The sequence below is a fragment of the Entamoeba invadens genome (assembly GCF_000330505.1).
Source record: "Entamoeba invadens IP1 unplaced genomic scaffold scaff_1105074725099, whole genome shotgun sequence".
NCBI classification, from domain to species: domain Eukaryota; phylum Evosea; order Mastigamoebida; family Endamoebidae; genus Entamoeba; species Entamoeba invadens.
Window position 1 is genome coordinate 239,022 of NW_004191622.1, and position 18,762 is coordinate 257,783.

The 18,762-nt window shown below is 36.7% G+C and overlaps 8 protein-coding genes across 8 annotated transcripts; 3 read left to right on the forward strand and 5 right to left on the reverse strand.

Moving 5' to 3' along the window:
* Nucleotides 1-1,270: 1,270 nt before the first annotated feature.
* Nucleotides 1,271-3,357, forward strand: EIN_469800 (nucleolar RNA-associated protein, putative; the record flags this gene model as incomplete). Its single annotated transcript, XM_004183054.1, has 2 exons — nucleotides 1,271-3,055; nucleotides 3,256-3,357. 2 exons carry the CDS (start codon nucleotides 1,271-1,273, stop codon nucleotides 3,355-3,357), a joined length of 1,887 nt encoding a protein of 628 aa, XP_004183102.1.
* A 102-nt stretch (nucleotides 3,358-3,459) lies between these two features.
* On the forward strand, nucleotides 3,460-6,334 carry EIN_469810 (hypothetical protein; the record flags this gene model as incomplete). Its single annotated transcript, XM_004183055.1, has 2 exons — nucleotides 3,460-3,644; nucleotides 3,811-6,334. The coding sequence occupies 2 exons, from the start codon at nucleotides 3,460-3,462 to the stop codon at nucleotides 6,332-6,334; spliced, it is 2,709 nt and encodes a 902-aa protein (XP_004183103.1).
* A 103-nt stretch (nucleotides 6,335-6,437) lies between these two features.
* Nucleotides 6,438-9,731, reverse strand: EIN_469820 (hypothetical protein; the record flags this gene model as incomplete). Its single annotated transcript, XM_004183056.1, has 2 exons — nucleotides 6,438-6,741; nucleotides 6,796-9,731. 2 exons carry the CDS (start codon nucleotides 9,729-9,731, stop codon nucleotides 6,438-6,440), a joined length of 3,240 nt encoding a protein of 1,079 aa, XP_004183104.1.
* Nucleotides 9,732-12,164: 2,433 nt separating this feature from the next.
* On the forward strand, nucleotides 12,165-12,750 carry EIN_469830 (vesicle transport protein SFT2B, putative; the record flags this gene model as incomplete). Its single annotated transcript, XM_004183057.1, has 2 exons — nucleotides 12,165-12,368; nucleotides 12,415-12,750. 2 exons carry the CDS (start codon nucleotides 12,165-12,167, stop codon nucleotides 12,748-12,750), a joined length of 540 nt encoding a protein of 179 aa, XP_004183105.1.
* A 223-nt stretch (nucleotides 12,751-12,973) lies between these two features.
* On the reverse strand, nucleotides 12,974-14,422 carry EIN_469840 (serine/threonine protein kinase PRKX, putative; the record flags this gene model as incomplete). The annotated part of the gene is made up of 1 exon (XM_004183058.1): nucleotides 12,974-14,422. One exon carries the CDS (start codon nucleotides 14,420-14,422, stop codon nucleotides 12,974-12,976), a length of 1,449 nt encoding a protein of 482 aa, XP_004183106.1.
* A 446-nt stretch (nucleotides 14,423-14,868) lies between these two features.
* EIN_469850 (cysteine protease, putative) lies at nucleotides 14,869-16,386 on the reverse strand (the record flags this gene model as incomplete). Its single annotated transcript, XM_004183059.1, has 1 exon — nucleotides 14,869-16,386. The coding sequence occupies one exon, from the start codon at nucleotides 16,384-16,386 to the stop codon at nucleotides 14,869-14,871; it is 1,518 nt and encodes a 505-aa protein (XP_004183107.1).
* Nucleotides 16,387-16,987: 601 nt separating this feature from the next.
* On the reverse strand, nucleotides 16,988-17,803 carry EIN_469860 (ubiquitin-activating enzyme E1, putative; the record flags this gene model as incomplete). Its single annotated transcript, XM_004183060.1, has 1 exon — nucleotides 16,988-17,803. The coding sequence occupies one exon, from the start codon at nucleotides 17,801-17,803 to the stop codon at nucleotides 16,988-16,990; it is 816 nt and encodes a 271-aa protein (XP_004183108.1).
* Nucleotides 17,804-17,865: 62 nt separating this feature from the next.
* On the reverse strand, nucleotides 17,866-18,621 carry EIN_469870 (glucose-6-phosphate isomerase, putative; the record flags this gene model as incomplete). Its single annotated transcript, XM_004183061.1, has 1 exon — nucleotides 17,866-18,621. One exon carries the CDS (start codon nucleotides 18,619-18,621, stop codon nucleotides 17,866-17,868), a length of 756 nt encoding a protein of 251 aa, XP_004183109.1.
* Between the last annotated feature and the right edge of the window lie 141 nt (nucleotides 18,622-18,762).

Below are 18,762 nucleotides of genomic sequence, written 5' to 3' on the forward strand. Positions count from 1 at the left end.
TTCTTCTGATATCTTAAGATTAAAAGTACTCAAATAATGGGAAATTGTTATTATCTTTTTTGTCAAATGGCTTATTGAGTTGATATTTTTATAATCTAATCATAATTATAATTAATTTTTTAATATATTAAAATAAAAATAATTAGATGAACGAAAAGAGATTTTTTTCATTGAAAAAATATACAATAATTTGACTAAAAATTGGGAAAATAGGTAATTACTCATTATTATTATTTCAAAAAATATTTTTACAACTCTTGATAATATATTTAATAATATATATTATATTATTTATTGGTTATATATTATTTTTGTAAACAACTCTTTAAATCTAAAAAAAATAAAACAAACTTAAAATGATAGAAAAGTCAACATTTTTTATTATTAAAAATACCAATTTTCACTTTTCTTGACTTTCAGTTTTGTCATTTTAAATGTGAACATAATAGTTCTTTATTTATTTGTAATGAGATAAAACTCCAATAAAAAAAATTTTAAGTTAATAAGTTTTAAAATAGTAATATTTTATTATTTTAATTATAAAAATTATTATAACAAAACGGTAATAAAAAATATTACAACTTTTAAATACTTTTAAATTATATAAACATTATAATTTAATAAAATAAATTAAAGAAAATTAAAAAAAATAAGATTTATTATCATACTATAGTTTAACCATACATTATAATTAATTTAACCATATTACTTTAATTAAATGCAATTAATAAAAATACCCAATAATAACTATAATTAACCGAACAGAATAAGTAAATTTCGATGCCAAAGGTCAAGACAACAAAACAATTGAAAACCAATGACAAAAAGGACGACAAAAAACCACGAAAAGTAAGTCAAGTAGCCCAGACAAAAGCGCAGCTTGAGAAAAAAGTGGAGAACTTAGACTCGAATACACAGGCTTTACAACAACTTGGTCTTATCGGATCGACAGGACGCAAGCCAACTGACAAAAAACTTACAAAGCGTGACAAGAAGAAGATTCATGCTGCAATAAAGAGGAACAAGACAATTCCTAAACTCGATTGATTACAAAACCCTTGGTTCTTTTTTACTAATCATTTCTAATTCATTATTATTATAATAAACTATATCATTTAGTGGTTTTAAATACTATGGAATATACTATACTAACTATACATTAAAGATAGATATTATTCTAGTAGATAGACTAGTATATTTCTATTTAGTTTTTCTATTAATATATATAGAAATACATAAACTACGAGTTTTACAAGGGTTTATTATGTCAATGGAACATGTGAAGACCGAAGTCAAAAGTGAGGAAATGTCTGACGAAGAAAACAGTCTTTCTGAGTACGACAAATCACAAGACGATCCACAAGATGAGTCACAAGACGAATCTGACGATGAGATTACCGATTTCACACAATACGACTTAGCGATAAGAATTCGAGAGGGTTCCAGACTTTCTTTAGAAACCCTAAATTCGATGAGTGAGATGATTTCTGAAGCCTTAGTTGGGCGAATTAAGAAGATGGATATTGTGACTGACTTGAGTGGATTTCCATCATTGAAAGAGAAGACGAAGGACATTTTGTTGTTATTCAAATACGACCGCTGGGGGTGTTTTAAAGAGCAAATTCTAGGGCCTTCATTTGAAGACAAAGAGAAGCATGAGAAGTTCAAACACATATGGGGGGAGTTAGCGGAGTTTCGGCGGTTTCGAGATGGGCGTATGATGTGTGTAGTAACGCACCAAACGGAGAGTGACAAGTCGTTTTCGACCAACGAATATTTCATCCGGCAGTTATTAATCAAACACTTTGGACTTACACATCATAATATGATTACCGATTTTAATAATATAATTCGAATGTTACCCCCATCCACACGTGGTGTTGATATACGAGAAAGTACTCTTGAACTGATCGACATTATTAAGAACACCAAATTGCCTGTAGATATTTCTACTGTACGACCTATCTCAGCAAGTACTCGATTCACTTCATATATTTACCCTAAAAAGATAACAAACAACACAGTCGACTATTCACTTTATGTGGAGTCTATCCCTCTCGTCATCACTTTTACTTATTTAGGAAATTGGCCGGATCGTCTCGAAGCTATTAATTCGATGAAAACTAGTCTGAGTCTGGAAATTAAAAATCAACTGAGTAAGCAAGGGATTCAAGGAATTGTGAGAACAGACGGGTATACCATTTACTATAAGAATTACGTCTTTTCTATTTATTATAACTCCGCAGAAGAAATGCAACTCTTCTTCAAGTACGATGACATAGAAAACGCTAAGAAGTGTGCACACATGTACAGACAACAACCCGCAGTGTCTTCTTATCTCTTAGAAAGCTGTTTGAAAAACCCAAGTTTCTCCCTTTCAAGTCGTCTTGTCAAAAAATGGATCTATTCAAAAGGCTTTTCGCCTTACTTCAATGACGAAATTGTTGACGCCATCCTCTCACACTTCTTCTTTCTAAAACCAATAGCTACTCCACAAAAATTCTTTATGAAGTTCATCAACTTCTTTGCTTCAGTTACTACTCTCCCACTCGAAATGGGAAATAAAGATGAATTTATAGTTAAAAGAGACAACGGTAAAGGTATCATTTTTAACTTCGACACAGACCTTGCAGTCAACGCATACTTGAACAATTTCTCCCCGTCACTCCGTGTCGTCCGCTTGTTGTGTGGATATGCACAACAAACTCAGAAGCTTCTTCAGAACAATTTCTGTTTAAAACAAAATGAAGTCTTTGCAAAGGAATTGTTTGCTATGCCACAATTCAAGAATGGGATCACTATTAAATTGGACAAAAAACTCTTCACTAAACAAAATACAAAGTTCCTCTCTGATTATTGTAGCCAACACGCTTCGAAAATCGGGTTCGTCGATTTCGATCCACTCAAAAAATACACGGAAGAGGTAGTGAAGTTCATTAAAGACGACGGTTTGGTCTTTGTGAATTACATCGAAGGGAGCGATATATATCTCCAACTGAACCCAAAGTCACAACTCGGCTCACTTCTCGCTCAAAAAGATATGACTTGCAATATAGTTTGTTTTTACTATTTTTTTATATCATGAAAGTTCTTCGACTCGATTGTATTTTTTAGTTTTATTTACTATAGTATTTGTAGTAAAAAATATATGTATCAAAAAATATAACAAATTCATAATTTAATTCTAATTTATGTTCAATTGCCATTTTTTGTAATAAAATATACTATTGGTGTGGTACAATAATTGACAATCAGACCTCTTTCTTGACCAAAACGAATTTGATGACGATGGGTGAGTTTAAGCTGGCTCTTCAAAGACTTGGAGGGTCTTTTGTGACTGATGTGATCATTGAATGATTGGAATGAATTTATTATACAATTATAAATACTAATAAAATCGTATAAATTAATAGTTTAACTTTTTCAAAAATAACAACTCCTCTGAACTAAAAAAATAAGATGTCTGACAAAACGAAGGAATTCTCTTATTTGATTTTGCAGTATCTCCAATCACAAACAAATAAAGAAATATTTCTGATGACGAGCGCTTTACTAAAACTCTACTTTTCAAAGGAATATGTTATTGAATTAACAAAGAGAAATGATCTGGAAAAACTCCAAATGTACCTCCGTTGTTTTGTCAAGTTTGTCATTCCATCAATCGCTTCAGATTTTTACATATTATTTTTTTGATGAATACCATTTGCTGTTATCAATTTGGCCTCTCATTTACTCAGATCAAATTTGATGAAACGAAGGAACATTTGAGGCATTAAAAAATATGTTTAAAATAAAAGGACTTAACCCAAGCCATAATGATTTCGCGACAGTCAAAGCATGCGTCGCACTCCTTGAATACCAACTGTGCGCCGGATGTATCCAGAACGATATCGAGAAGATTGTCGCAGTCAAGAGAGAAATTGAGGCGTTGGAAAATCCAAAGTCATTATTGGTGACGGAAAGGCTGAACAAGATCAAGGCAAAAATATCAATGGGGTATTCCGTGTACAATGATTTAGAGGTCAAACCAATCACCGAAAACCCGGAGAAGTACAGAGCTGAACAACTGGGAAACGTAATCGTCGCGGCAATGTCGGAGAGCAAAGAAATGACAGAGAAAATGGTGTTCCCTTCCATCATCCCAGACCAACTAAAAAGACTTGTATCAAACGGAATACGGTATGACCATATCGTGAAATGTGGAGGAAAGCCAAAAGAGAAGATTGTGATTGAGTCGTTTTTAAACAATACGCATACGTGTGGCGCGACTAGTGATATTGATTTCGGCACGCAAATGGGCAAACTGTATGGGATGAAAGACACTGTGACAGCTTTGCACGCAGAAGGAGATATCGTACATATCGGTTACAAAAGTGGAGTGTTTCAGTGCTATGACTTGAGCCAAAACCGTGTTTGTTTACAAGACTCATTTTCGTCCGAAATTGTATCCGTTGATTCTTCGCTCCCATGTTTTATTGTTGCACAAAGCACAAAGGTGAAGGTATATTTGGAGGGAAACCAGAGGGTTTCCGTTATGTGTGAAATTAAAGGGGAAAATGTCCAAAAAGTTGGGGTGATGAGGGGCAGAACAGAAATTGTCGTTTTGGATAATAAAAGGCTCAAAATTTACTCAAACAATGGAAAAGTCCTTTTATTCAGCTCTGATGGTGTTTTGGATTTCGTTTTTGGTTCCCACAGTTGCTGTTTGAAGGTTGTTAAAGGGGACGGTGTTTATTCAATTTTTGGAGGCTTCGGGAAAAAATACGAAGAGAAAACGGAAAAAAACATCCCTTCAGTTGTGAGTGCTTACAATGGTGTTGTGAGTACCCAAAGCAAATTTTTCAATATACAGCGACAGAACGAAGAAATCGAAAGAGACCAAAAAACAGAAGAAAAGGCGCTATTTGGAGGTAAAAATGGGATGATAGTCAGGTCAAAAAGTGGGGTTTTTCTCAAGAGTACGGAAGGCTGTAAAAAGGTCAAGGGTTTGGACGATGCGATTTTACTTTCCGGCATTGACAATATCGAGGTTGGGTACAGTCCGGCACAGAATTGTGTTGAGATGTTCACCAATACAGTTGAATGCATTATTTCGTGGAGCGACCTTTCAAATAGTCATCCTTCTTTTCTTGTCCAACCTTCGAAACAAGGAGACGACGATTCTGTTGTGAAAAAGAGTGAAGAAATACCACCTGATAGTATCCTAATAAAAAAGGAAGTTGCCCCAGAAACAAAAAAATCTGTATCTCATCCTTTAGCTCCTAGTGACAAACCACAACCAAATGAAAGAGTTGGTCCAACCCAAGATATCTTACATCATGAATTAAAGCGACAAGACGAATTCCCACACGTTCTTAATCCGTTGTTGCAAAACCCACGAACGATTTGTAACGGTCAAAATTTAATGGTGGAGTGTGGGACAGTGTCTGGGAAACGGGGCGACATTTATATTTACACCAAGAGTTCGGCCAACGAATTGTTTGTCTACAAAAAAACTGTTAATTCTTTTAAGCAATTAAACAACAAGAACCCCCTTCAAGGCTCTCACCCAACTGCTCCCGTGTGCTGTGAGGTGACTCGTTCCGGGTTGTTCCTTCTTTACAGCAACGATACAAAGTGTGTGTTGTTCAAGTTGGCAGACAGCGTACCCTATCCACCATTTCCAATTTCCCCAAATGTTTCTGGAATGGTTTCCAAATTGGCGTTCTTCCCGAATGATGCAAATTTAATTTTAATTGGAACAGAGGATAATCCAAATACCAAACTCCCAATGTTCCACGTCTATCAAGCGACCAACGGTTTTCGTTCGCAAGACTATTTAAGGACACAACACTTCGACGGAAAAGTTGTTGGATTTTACTTCCCAGAATGTGACAAAAACGCGAAAAAAATACCGTTTTGTGTAATAAATCAAAAAGGCATTGTGTTGTATTCAATTTACGACAAAGAATCTCACCAAAACAATATCCAAGCCGGAGAAGTGAAAATCAAGGAAAGGGAAGGTACTGTGTTTATGACTTTCTCCGGAGGGAAGTTTTTGTATCTCGTTGAGAATGGACGCATAACACAGATCGACACTGAGAAGTGGAATGTCACAAAGGAACTTAAGTTGGACAAAATAGTCTGTGCGTGCATTTCGAATGATCGCAAGAACATTTTGGTGTTAACCGAAACTGTGTTTGTAGTTGTTAACCCCTTCAACTTTGAGACGAAAATCCTTGATATGGACGAGAGGTTATTAGGTGCGAAGTGGGTGTGTCCGATCGAAGATTCGATGTTTGTGCTCGCAAAAGGAAAATCTGTTTTGCGATTTGAGCTTGTCCACGGATTTTGATTGATTTTGTGGTGTCAATTGTTTTATATTTTCAATTTGTGTACTTTATTTGCTTACCAGTGCTGTTCATAGTTGTAAAGAACACGAAAGAAAATTAAATGAATTATGCTTTGGGTGGTTGGTCTGGTGTTGTTAAGGAAGGGATGTTTGCCAAAATTTCCTCCTTTTTCTCTGTGGAGTTTTGTGACTGTTTTTCCTTTTCGGCTGCTTCCAGTTGTGCTGCTTGTTCCTTATGAATTTGTTCTGCTCGTTCGGAGTTTGCTCCAATGTTGTTTGCATCTTTCATGATCTGTGGCAATTTTTCCGGGTCGATTGGAGCGACAGGAGGAGGGGGAGGAGGAGGTGGGGTGAGTTTTTCGATTAGTTTTGCGATAGTTGAGTTGATAGGGTCGTTTGCTTTAGTCAAGCTTTAAGTGAGTCTACCACACCTTTTATAATAAAGAAGACGACAAAGAACAAACAGTGATTGGACATATTTTACTTCTTCCAGATTATTTTCTGCAAGTGCAATAGCAGCCAAATAATCACCCAACGTGACTAACATTCTCAGCCTTTCTTTTTTAGTTTTCAGGAGTGCAATGAACTTATTTCGAGTCTCTGTGTATCTCTTGTCATGTGCAATTTGTATGAAGTAATATAATGGGAATAACAATTGGACGTCTTTTTCCAAGAAACATTCGAGTCTCTCTTTGGCTCTTAAGTCGTTCGCTTGCATCGAGTCGATGACGTACAATTCGCATCGTTGCAAAAACAGATCAGACACGTTAGCAGTTTCTTTCATCTTTTTGAGTTCTTCTGGAGTTGGTTTCTTTGTCGCCAAAAATTTACACACCGTTTGGAAGACCGAAGGAGTCAGCACGCGTTCACTGTCGGCCTTTTTTGTTGTTTCTTCATACACATTTTCAGCCTTTCTATTCCCAAAATCTCTTGCCATTGCCATGTGTGTGAGGATAAGACGATTTGCGACTTCTTTCACTCTTGGAAGACTATTAAAGTAGTTAAACCACTCCCCATTTGAATTTGGAATGGTCTGTTTCAATGGCAAATCGACTTGTTTAAAATCTCTGAAAAACATGTCTTCAAGAACAGTATAATTCACATTTCTAAAGTTCGCTCCGACCTTCTCCGTCGTCTTCTTTGTATATATCTCCCACGAAGTGATATATCTCCACAGTAATTGAGCTCCTTGTTGCATCAACTTGAACGCCAAATTGTTTTGAAATTGTGCGGGGAACCTCTCGACTAATTTGGCCGATTCAATAGCTTCTGCTGTTAATTCCCCATTTTCGTTCTTTTGGTCTTTAGCAGAGTACGGCAGTGTGATCAATGAATTGACGTTCGTTTTTTCGTTCGCATCAAACCGGATCATACACCTTTCATCCTCCAAATTCTTCTTAAAAAAGAAGAAAATGGTCTTCTGGTCGCAATTGAACAGCGACACCGAAAAGATGACATTAGTCGCCAAGTTGTCTGTTTTCTCGTAATTGCCATAAATCAACAATTTGACCACATGGGACCGACAATAGTTATTGATATTCGACAGAAACAAGACGACGTCGGAACTTTGGTCCGCACTTTTCATCGCATTTTCAATGACGACCGACACATACGTCTCACTCATCATTTGCATCCGTCGCTTCACATCTACAAGTGCTTCTTCACATTTACTTTTGTCCGTTGTGGGGTCTTTAATAAACGCACTAATCTTCTTCGAACACCACTGCGACAAAACGGGGAACTTCGACAATGAATTGTACTCGCACCATTTAATACACAACTGGAACTCATTCATCACCATCAGAAGGGATTGAATGGGGTGGTAATTGAAATTCTCACAGGACCTCATATGTGTGTTATTCGTCCCCAAACAGTAATATCCACTGTTTTCTCTGTCTTTCAAATATTTGAATTGCCCGTATGTGATCATTATCCCCTTCCTATTCATCGTTTTGATCATTCGAATAGCAAAACACACGGATAAATACATCTTGTGCATTTCCTCTCGTATACTCGTGTTCTTCGCAAAGTCTAAATAGTACAACATACACGACAGAATCTCATTTTGAATCGGATCGTGTGGGTTGGCATACAACGCACACAAACACAAATACAGATATCCCTGATCAAAGTAAAACGCAACCGTATTCGACCCACTCCCCTTCAAATGCCCAGTCTTCTCTGCAACCAATTTCTTGAACCGCGATGTGTCGATTTGTTTGCGATAAAACATGAACATCTCGTACCCCGCATATTTCGTGAGATAAGTGTCGTAATCCTTTTCACCTACATTACACCTCTCATACGAACTGATATCCGTTTCCCCAGGGCTGCTCCTCAATTTGTTTAATATGGCTCTTCCCTTCACAATCACTTTGAACCGATTCTTTTCTCGAACAAACAGTTGTATAGTGTTGTACGTGTCATTTTGGACATAATAGACTTCGTCATACAACGCATACTCACATTTGACACTTGCAGTAGCACTCCGTTTAATCGAGTACGAATATCCTTTAAACTCGTTATAATCCGTTCGCATGAACATCAAGTTGTTATAAATGAAGTACGCCTTCCCACACCCAAAGACGTGGTTAATCGCAAACTTGTCGTCTATGCCATTGATTTGAATGATCACGCCCTTATCGAGTATAAACATCGCACTCTGCAAAAAGTTGTTGACTTGAAACACTACAAAGATGATCGGCAATAAAGGCGCACACGAACATCCAACGACTTTATCAAAGGATCTCAATAAAGTCTGGTCTAATGAGTAAGTGACACTGTTATTGGAGATCTGTTCTTCTTTCGAGTCTTTAGTTCGTGGGCGATAGTAACTCACCGACTTCTCATTGAAGATGAGAAAGTTAATAGTGTCATCAAAATTGTTATACCACATACACATCGTATCCATTTCAACGTTTTTAAACGCTTCTGTTTCTTCAATCAGTATCTTCTCCCGTCGAAACGTAATTTTGATTGCAAAGAGGTATCCCGTTTCAAGACAGACTCCACACCCATAGTCGAAAAATTGGAGAAATGAGATACGCCCACTGGTTTTGGAGGCATTGGAGACAAGACACATCCCTTCTAAGTTGTATAAATAAAACTTTAAGTTCACCGTCATCACCATTACCATATAGTTTGAGGTCCATCCCATACTCTTGACTGTATCACTGGGATCTATTTTGATTTTAAACGAACAAAAGAAGGACCCATTCGCATGGAAGACTGAAATCAATGGGTAATCTGTGTCTTTACTCATCGCTCTGGGACGTTTGTAAGCTAACACAGGACCACCACCAGTCGACGCAACATATGTGACGTCTTTCAGTTTCAGCATATCAACTTTGTCGACGTCTTCCTCATAAAGAACCTGATCGTATGATATCTTCTCAGACATCTTTGTTTTTGAGTTCCTTTCCGTTTTGCAGTTTTTGAAGGATTATAGTAATTTTGGTATAGTTAAATATAGCAAGTATTATACTTAATTATGTGTGTAAAAGGATTTGTTCAATTTGTTCAAGTTTTTAATATGTTTGATTTTAAATGTTACTAACTCTAATACTATTATAATAATAATCTAATAACTAGAATTGTTAATATAAATTATATTTACTTAATTGTTAGAAGCACTAATGGTCTAAGGGCAGAATTTCACCCTCCCAAGGTGGAGATCCGGGTTCGAGTCCCGGTTAGTGCATTTTTTATTTTTTTATTTTTTTTGTTTTATATATTATAAATTAATAATAATAAAACCAATAACAGCTAGTTAAATATATTGAAATACAAGTTGTTTGTTGACATCGTCAAATTTGAATGAAAAGGTGTTAGCTGGCAGTGCGATGTGTTGTACTGATGGTGTATCCAATGTAATACTTAGAACTTTGAGTTTGAGACTTTTCAAGTTATGCAGAATATATAAAGAAGTGCAATGTGAAAGTTTCAAGTACAATATATTGAGTGGAAGAGACACTTCATCACAAGTGCAGTTTATACACTCCAATGTAGTGAGTCTTGTGTATTTAGAAATGTCCCAAAAACGTGGTGTTTTGCATGAAGTGATGTTCAAATTTTCCACAGAGAGTGGCAACAACAAGTTTTCAAGAAATGTGACACCACAAAGATGAAATGTGACAATTGCCATATCGTGAAAGTCATGAGTAGGTGAGACCAAATTAGACAATGAAAGACTCTTAAGTGTTTTTGGATATTTTGTGAGACAAACAGTGTTACACTCACATAATTCTACTGAAGTCAAACAGGAAGAAAACGACTCGATCGAATCCACATAGAAATCACATTGTTTTATAATTAAATTTTGTACTGCAAGCACTGGGAAAAAAGTACTTTGTAAAAGTGTCAATCTTTTTAATATAAGTGTTTTGAGATTGAGTAATTTATTAATATTAACCATTTGATCAAAGGAATTGACAAATTTATCAATTTCAAGTGTTGTTATAGCACTTGGCAATGCAAACGAAACGTTTTTTAAAGAATGAGTTGCATACAGTTGTAGTGCTTTGAGTTGGGTTAAAACACACAAATTAGTGTTTCCCATATAATTTCCACTTGTTACTGTTAAAGTTATATTTTCTAATGGTATCAAAAAGGCGATCTGTTGTGGCAATTCGCCAATAATTTTGATGTTATTTTGTAGACCCAAAACCAACCCATTTAATATTGTATGTGGAGAAACGTGGAGAATTGGAATTTGAAAGAGATACATCTTGTAACATAACATGAAAAAGTGAGTGTATAATGCACTGTCGACTTCTACTGCAAAATGCGTCAGAAGTGTTTTAGACAACACCACTTTCCTCTCTCTTAAAACATTAAAATTGCCACAAATGGATTTTAATGAGGAGACAACAAAATATGAACGAATATCAGACTCTTGAAGAAGTTCATTTAAGTCACTAACTGGACATTTTTCCTCAAGAAAATAAGACACTTGAATTCGTTCACCTTTGTCCTTACAATATCGTGAAAGGTGTTTAATACACTTTTTAGTGTTAGTTGTATTAGTGACATCTCTGACACAGACATTTTGTAAAGAAACTATTCTAAAGACTCTCTCGATGTTTTTATAGACTCGACTCTTCCCATTTTTAAAAACGAGAATTTTCATCGAAATATCCAAATGTGTCAGTTGTTGTGAGTAACTCAACGACTCCACCAAGTCAACCAAAATTGGTTTGAGTGGTTCATTCAATGATGTGATCGTTAATGAGACCAATCTTTTCAATACTTCACGACCAAGTTTTGTCTCTGACCTATCAAAATCGCTTTGTGAGACAGTCAAATAGATCATTTGAAAGCGAGTCAAGACTTCTTGATATGTTCTATTGTACTTTTCCTTAATAACATTCAATGGCGTTTCAATGACCATCTTTTTGAAATCGTGTCCTAAACTAGGGTTATACCACGGACTTCTATCAAGAGTTGTGGTGTATTTCTTATTCACCAAATACAATTTCTGTGTTGTTAATGTGTCAGTGTAACGTGCAAATGTGCTGATACTTATTGGTGTGTTCTTTTTACGTCTTGGCATCCACAAGCAATTCACAAAGAATTCTTTCAGTTCTATATTGACGGTCTAATATAGTTTATATAGTTTATATAGTATTATTTTACTATAATGGTATAGTTTATGATTTGAATAGTTAATACTCTATAATAATAAGACAACTTAACGGAAAAAAGGAGTACCACGTTATCTGTTGTAATAGAGACACTCATATCTATTGTTTGTATATAAAGGTTTTGTCTTCCACTAACGAAGACTCGAGGTTTAAAGATCACTATTAACTGAAAAATAAAGAGAACTGAAAACATGTTCACTGACACAACCCCCTTAATTAGTGGAGCAACTTCCTTTTTCATAACCAAAAGTGACGATCCAGACTCCTCATCATGGTTTGATCGATTATTTGAAGATGAAGACAAAGGGATGTTTTCTTGTTTACAGTTGACTTGGACGCAACGGATGTTGTGTTGTGTCATTTTCTGTGGACTCGGCTTTTTAAGTCTATTTATAGTTTGTCTTTCTATAGTAATAACTAGAACAATCAGTTCACACACAGTCCCTCTCCTTCTTCATTTTCCCAACTAAATTTGCGTTGATATTCACCTTCGGAAATGTTCTTCTCTTCGTCGGAACTTCTTTCCTTCGAAGTGTCAAAGCACAGATTGTGTCTATTTTTAATGACCCAGCAAAGTTAGTCGCGGTCATCATCTATTTTGTCTCAATTGGTCTGACCCTCTTTTCTTCCTTATATCTTAACTCTACAATATTAACACTCCTCTCTGTTATTATAGAAATATGCTCTTGTGTCTGGTATGTAGCATCATATATCCCTTATGCCCAAACATGCCTTTCTTCTGCTTTTAAGTCGTGCTTTAAAAAGTCAACTGACTGATTTGTGTTATTTATTTTGTTATTTATTTTGTTATTTATTTTGTTATTTATTTCAAAAACTATAACGATAATTTGTAATAATCTAATCAACCTCTCGATGGACAAAAAGATGTCTCCATTGATTCACCAATTTGATTTGATAGCTCTTGTTTATGCTTCGAGATTGCATCTCATTGGTACCATTAACTAGATAAAAACTAATAAAAAGAACCAAACAATCTAATTCACACTATTTCGGACCCAAATCTCATCTTCTCAAACTCCTTCCATCCAACTCTTCTTGATCGGTCAAACTCCATGAGTTTTTTCACAACGCACTCATCCGGCGAATTTCCAATCACAGGCCCGACTCCTCTTGCGAACACCTTTTTGAGTTCGTCCAAGTCGTCTACGTCAAAAGGAATTCGCATGAAGAGGAGGTAAAACAAGATGACACCCAACGAGTATAAATCGCTATTCTCTCCAAATTCCTCTTCTCTGACAACTTCGGGTGCTGCGTACACCGGTGACCCGACACGTCCCCACATCTTGTCATACCCTTTAACGGCCATTCCAAAGTCGCACAGCTTCACACAAATACCGTCCCTCCTCACATTAATAAGGATGTTCTGTGGCTTCAAGTCTCTATGGACTATTCCAAACGTTTTGTACAAGTAAATGCACCCGGCGCTGATCTGTGCAAAGATGTCTTCAGCCTCCTCTATCCTCAATTTTTTCCCTCTTTCCCTCAAAGTCTCAACATAACTTTTTAAGTCACAGTCACACTCCTCTATACCAAGTACACCTACCTCCCCTATCTCATTGTGATAAGTGGTATATCCTACACACTTTACTATATTGCGGTGGTCACACATCGTCATGATCTTCGCCTCTTTCTCAAGAAATTTCGTCGTCTTTAAAACACTCTCTTTGACTACTATACGTTCCCCAGAGGGCTTACCCATCAACTTCACAATACCATACCGCCCCTGTCCAATAATTTCTTCTTCTGTGTATTTGTTCAAGTCAAGTTGTGGTGGGCAACTACACGACAGACTCTCTTTGCGTTGTTCTATAGTCTTCCTCTGACTATGTAATGTGAATAATAGCTTCTGCACTGTATGGGAGTTACTTATTGGGACGTTATGAGACTCTTCACTCTCCGTTGGTGATCTTGGGACGATTTGGGTATCCATAAATTCCTTTAATACACTGAATACGGTTGTTTTAAATGAAGGAAATGGAGAATCGTCGACCTCAAAGATGGACAAAGTGAGGTCGTCGATATCGCTGATGTCGCCAATCTCATTCTCAATTTCCTTGAGCTGAGATACGTGTGTATTGAACTCAATTTCGGACACATGAGTGGTCGCGTAATACTCGTCGACACTAAGTCCGATGGGTTGTTCTGTGAAGATGAAGAACTTATCTTCCGGGATAGTTTTGTGGAGGATCTTACTCACTTTCGAGACGGAATTTGATTCTTCGTGTCTCTTCTGATATCTCTTCACTGCGTTTTTGATTGCATTTTTCTTCTGTGAGTCAAACCCGTTCAGTCCAAATTCAATGAGGCGAAGACGGCGGCGAGTGTTCCAACGTCGAATATATTCAGCAGACAACACAATTGTTTGGTACGAGCATTGCGACGAAACAAAGCTTTTTTCACTCAATGCTTGGGAAATATATCGCCTCATTTCGTGAATACAATTCTCAGTTATATCAGAGTTTTTTCCTTTGGTAGAGTATTTTTACTATTACTATTTTTAATTGTGTGATTTGAAGTATTTTCATTTCTAAATATTTTGTAGTCTTCATAGAGCTTATTCCCGTTTTTGTACGCAAAAAGACACCAACATAAAAAAGTGTGTTTTTGTATTCTTTTTGTGTTCTTTGACATGTACTGAAATAACTAGTTTATTTTAATTCTTTATTAATTATAAATAGTAATTATTAATTAATAAAAGATAAATTATAAATCATAAATTGAATCTACTATCTTTTGAATAGTTTCAATTCTATTAAGAAAATACTAAAATGAATTTGGGAATTAAAAACAATACAGAATTACTCAGTCGTTCAAAAACTTGTCACAATTTGTTAGTTATATAACATATCACTCAATGATACTCAAATAGTATTATTACAATAGTAATAATACTAAAAAAAATAGTATCATCCAAACTCTTGGACTTGAATTACATATTCCCCTCTCATTAGGGACTCCCCCATTTTTACACTCTGTACATACTAAACTTGTCGCATCGCAGTTTTTGCAATTTTCGTCAAGCAAACAGCTGTAACTCTCGATGATGTAATTAATAGGATGCACGGTTTTCCCGATCATCGCGCCGATTCCACAAAGGGAATAATTTGAGACACGCATATAATTGTTATACTCGCCCCATCCATTTTCCCACGAGTTCCGGATGATAAAGAATTCCTCATTGTTCTCGACTCCATACCCAACAACAAATATTTGATGGTCAGGTCTTCCTTTGCATCGGTCCTTTTTAGGTCGAAATATCCCTCCTTTGTATGACTGAAACCCATTTCCTCCCGTCCGGATTCCCGCCAAAAACGGTCCGTAGTGGTGTAATATCTTCTTCAAAGCAAAAGCCTTCTCTTCGTCGCGTTCCAAGTCTGCTGTAGAAAATTCGGTGTACTTCTTTGCGTATAACTTGATCGGGACTTTTGAGTTTTGGTCGCCTCGGAGATTACACCCCGCCCCATTAACGTCGACGTACGGGTAATCGGCGTTGAACGTGAATGAAGGGAGTTGTGTGAGACAGTCACCGGGGTTTCCTCCGCAGCACCGCGATGTAGCGGAGGTGTAAACGGTGTCTGTCCATCTCTGTGGTGTGAATAACGGTTTTTCGATTGCGTTTGCGTCATGTGTAAGTGTATATGAGATATTGGCATATGCGTATTGTCCATAGTTAGCCAACGACGCAGCGTAACAACATCCACACCTTCCTTGGTCGACTTGTTGTCCACACAAATCGACCTTTTCTCTCTCTGTATTGTTCATGACATACGGTCCACAGTATGAATGGTAGAGAGGAATGATGTCACCTTCTGGTAAGTCCGGCAAATTGTTATACGGCCGATAAGCGTCTTTATCGAAGGTGTAATTCTCTGTGTTGTCATCACTCGATTGACTTTCATTTTCGATAGGATTATTACTATTATTATAAGTATTACTATTATCTGTGTTGTTTATAATAGTGTTGTTGTTGGTATCATTGCGGAAGTCGCCACCTGGACCTCTCAATTTGATGTTCTTGAGATGAGACAGACCACTCTTCTTATATCTCTTATGTTTCTTTGAAGGGATATCATGCTCTTGATCATACCGTTCTCGTTCTTCAATGGCTTCTTCTTCTCGTGTTAATTCGGAGGGGACCACTTTAGTGATTTCTGGAATGAGTTGGTCGGTGTAGTTGTTGATCTCAAAAACAGCGTCCGAGTCTTTTGTTCGTTCAGCGTTAAGTAGTCTGATGGTGTTCACTTCCGACTTGAATATAAGAAATCGCCGTGTTTTTTCTTCTTCAGTACGATATTCTCGGTGATATTCCCGAATGAATTGATTGAAAAGCTCAGCGTCTGGCTGACGTAAATCAAATTCGCCATTAACAAGGCATAGGAGCAATAACAGCATTTGATGCTTTTTTTGTTTTTCGTTCTATTTTTTCATTCAAAAACAACATGTTTTTTGGTTTTCTAAATGTTGCTCTCATTATCAGCCAAAAAGTTGGGTTTTACACCCATTTTATTTGTTATTCAAATAATTCATTTAGAGCCTTTTCTCAACCGATTCTTTTGTAGAATAATTCTAATTCATTTCCTTCTCAAAGTTACCAAGTCGTTGAATAATCAATTAGTATTTTTTTAATTTATTTTGTTATAATTTATTAATATACTGATATTAAGTGTTTTGAGTATTGTGAATTGTGCCAATAGATTGATTTTTTTAGTTTCTAATATTATTTTTTTAATTAATTAATTATAAAAGGTCAATTGAAAACAACTAAATTTAAACTCTTTAATTACAATTTCAAATCTTACATATAAAAAACCTAATTATCTAATCGGATTCCCTAAGATTTCAGAACTTTTGTATACAAATTACTTTCTAAAACATATTGAACATTATAACCCAACTTTATCTTAAACTATATTGTATAAGTACTTTAATTATTAGTAATAGTAAATTTACAAAACATGCATTCAAATTTCAAAGGAAAACACTCTCGAGCCAATCAATCAGAATAATCTTTGCATTCCTCACTGTCATCGTCAACTTCAATGAACTTTTTCCCATTCTGTTCCCACCTCTTTTCAACAACTTTTGTGACAACTGGGTTCCCTGTCAAATCCCTTAGTACAACCTCCGCACACTTCGCTCCAAATATCGACGTCATATATGACAACGTTCCAAATGATGACTTCTTAAACTTCTCCTCTTGAAACATCAAAGCGCCTTTGTCTGGACTTTCTAAACTATACACTGCTTTGAACCCGGTTCTAATCCCATGTTTGTGTAACCGATATCGTACCACACGCATTAACTGGTCCTTCTCTGTCTGTGAGATATCTGCAATCCCTACTTTTGTGGGGTCGAAACGCCCACCCGACCCAAATGATGAAACTAAGCTCATGCCCCTCTCCATCACATTTTTAATCAAAAAGACTTTTGGTGAGACGCTGTCGATCGCGTCGACGACGTAGTCATACCTGCACTTTAATATCTCCTGAATGCCCTCGTTCTCTATAAATCTCTCGATGGTCTCGATTTTGATTTCAGGGTTTATCTTTTGCAGGCGCTCTTTGACCACTTCGACCTTTTTCCGGCCAATAGTTTGTGGAGTTGCTGGGAGCTGGCGATTGATGTTACTTGCTGCGACGACATCGGCATCTACTATTGTTAAATGGCCAACACCACTACGCGCAAGTATCTCTGCGGTATACGACCCAACACCGCCAAGACCGACTATTAAGACGTGTTTGAGGGACAAGTCGCATTTTTGTGTTGCGGACAAGTATTTGTCGACTAACCTAGTTTGTTGTGTAGCCATAGATGCGTTTAAATGGTATAGCTTTTAGAGTTACTATTTAAAAAAAAGATGAGTAAAAAGAATCAATTCTTTCTGAGTTGCTTGACTAATTCAATAAGACCAGCAGTCGAGCAATCATGCTTGTTGACTAACTTCTCGCTCTCTAAATCGACTTGGACGGCTTTCGCAAGTTGCTTCCCTAACTCGACACCCCACTGATCAAATGAATTGACGTTCCAGATGCACCCCTGGACAAAGATTTTATGCTCATACATAGCAACCAAAGCACCAAGAGTAAACGGAGTCATCTTATCAAGCACAAAAGAGTTAGTTGGGCGATTGCCTGGGAACAATTTGTGTGGGAGTAACTTCTGGATGTCTTCCTCCTTCATTCCTTGCTTCTTCAATTCAGCGACGACTTGTTCTTCTGTCTTTCCAGTCATTAAAGCTTCGGTCTGTGCAATGAAGTTTGCCAAGAGGACGGTGTGGTGATTTCCAATTGGGTTCAATGTGTTTGCTGGGATGATGAAGTCTGCTGGGATCAATTTCGTGCCTTGATGCAATAACTGATAGAAGGCGTGTTGTCCATTAGTTCCCGGTTCACCCCAAATAATCGGACCAGTTGTGTAATCAACAGTTTGACCATCTTTTGTGATCCGTTTGCCGTTACTTTCCATATCACCTTGTTGGAAGTATGCCGCAAATCTGTGGAGATATTGGTCATATGGCAAAATAGCTTGAGATTCAGCTTTATAGAAGTTATTATACCAAACACCCAACAACGCCATAATCACTGGAATGTTCTTCGAGAAGTCGGTGGTTCTGAAGTGTTTGTCCATTGCGTGTGCGCCGCTCAACAATTCCAAATACCCTTTCTCTCCAATCGATAACATGATAGTTAATCCAATTGCACTCCACAGAGAATATCTTCCTCCAACCCAATCCCAGAACTCAAACATGTTATCTGTGTTGATGCCAAA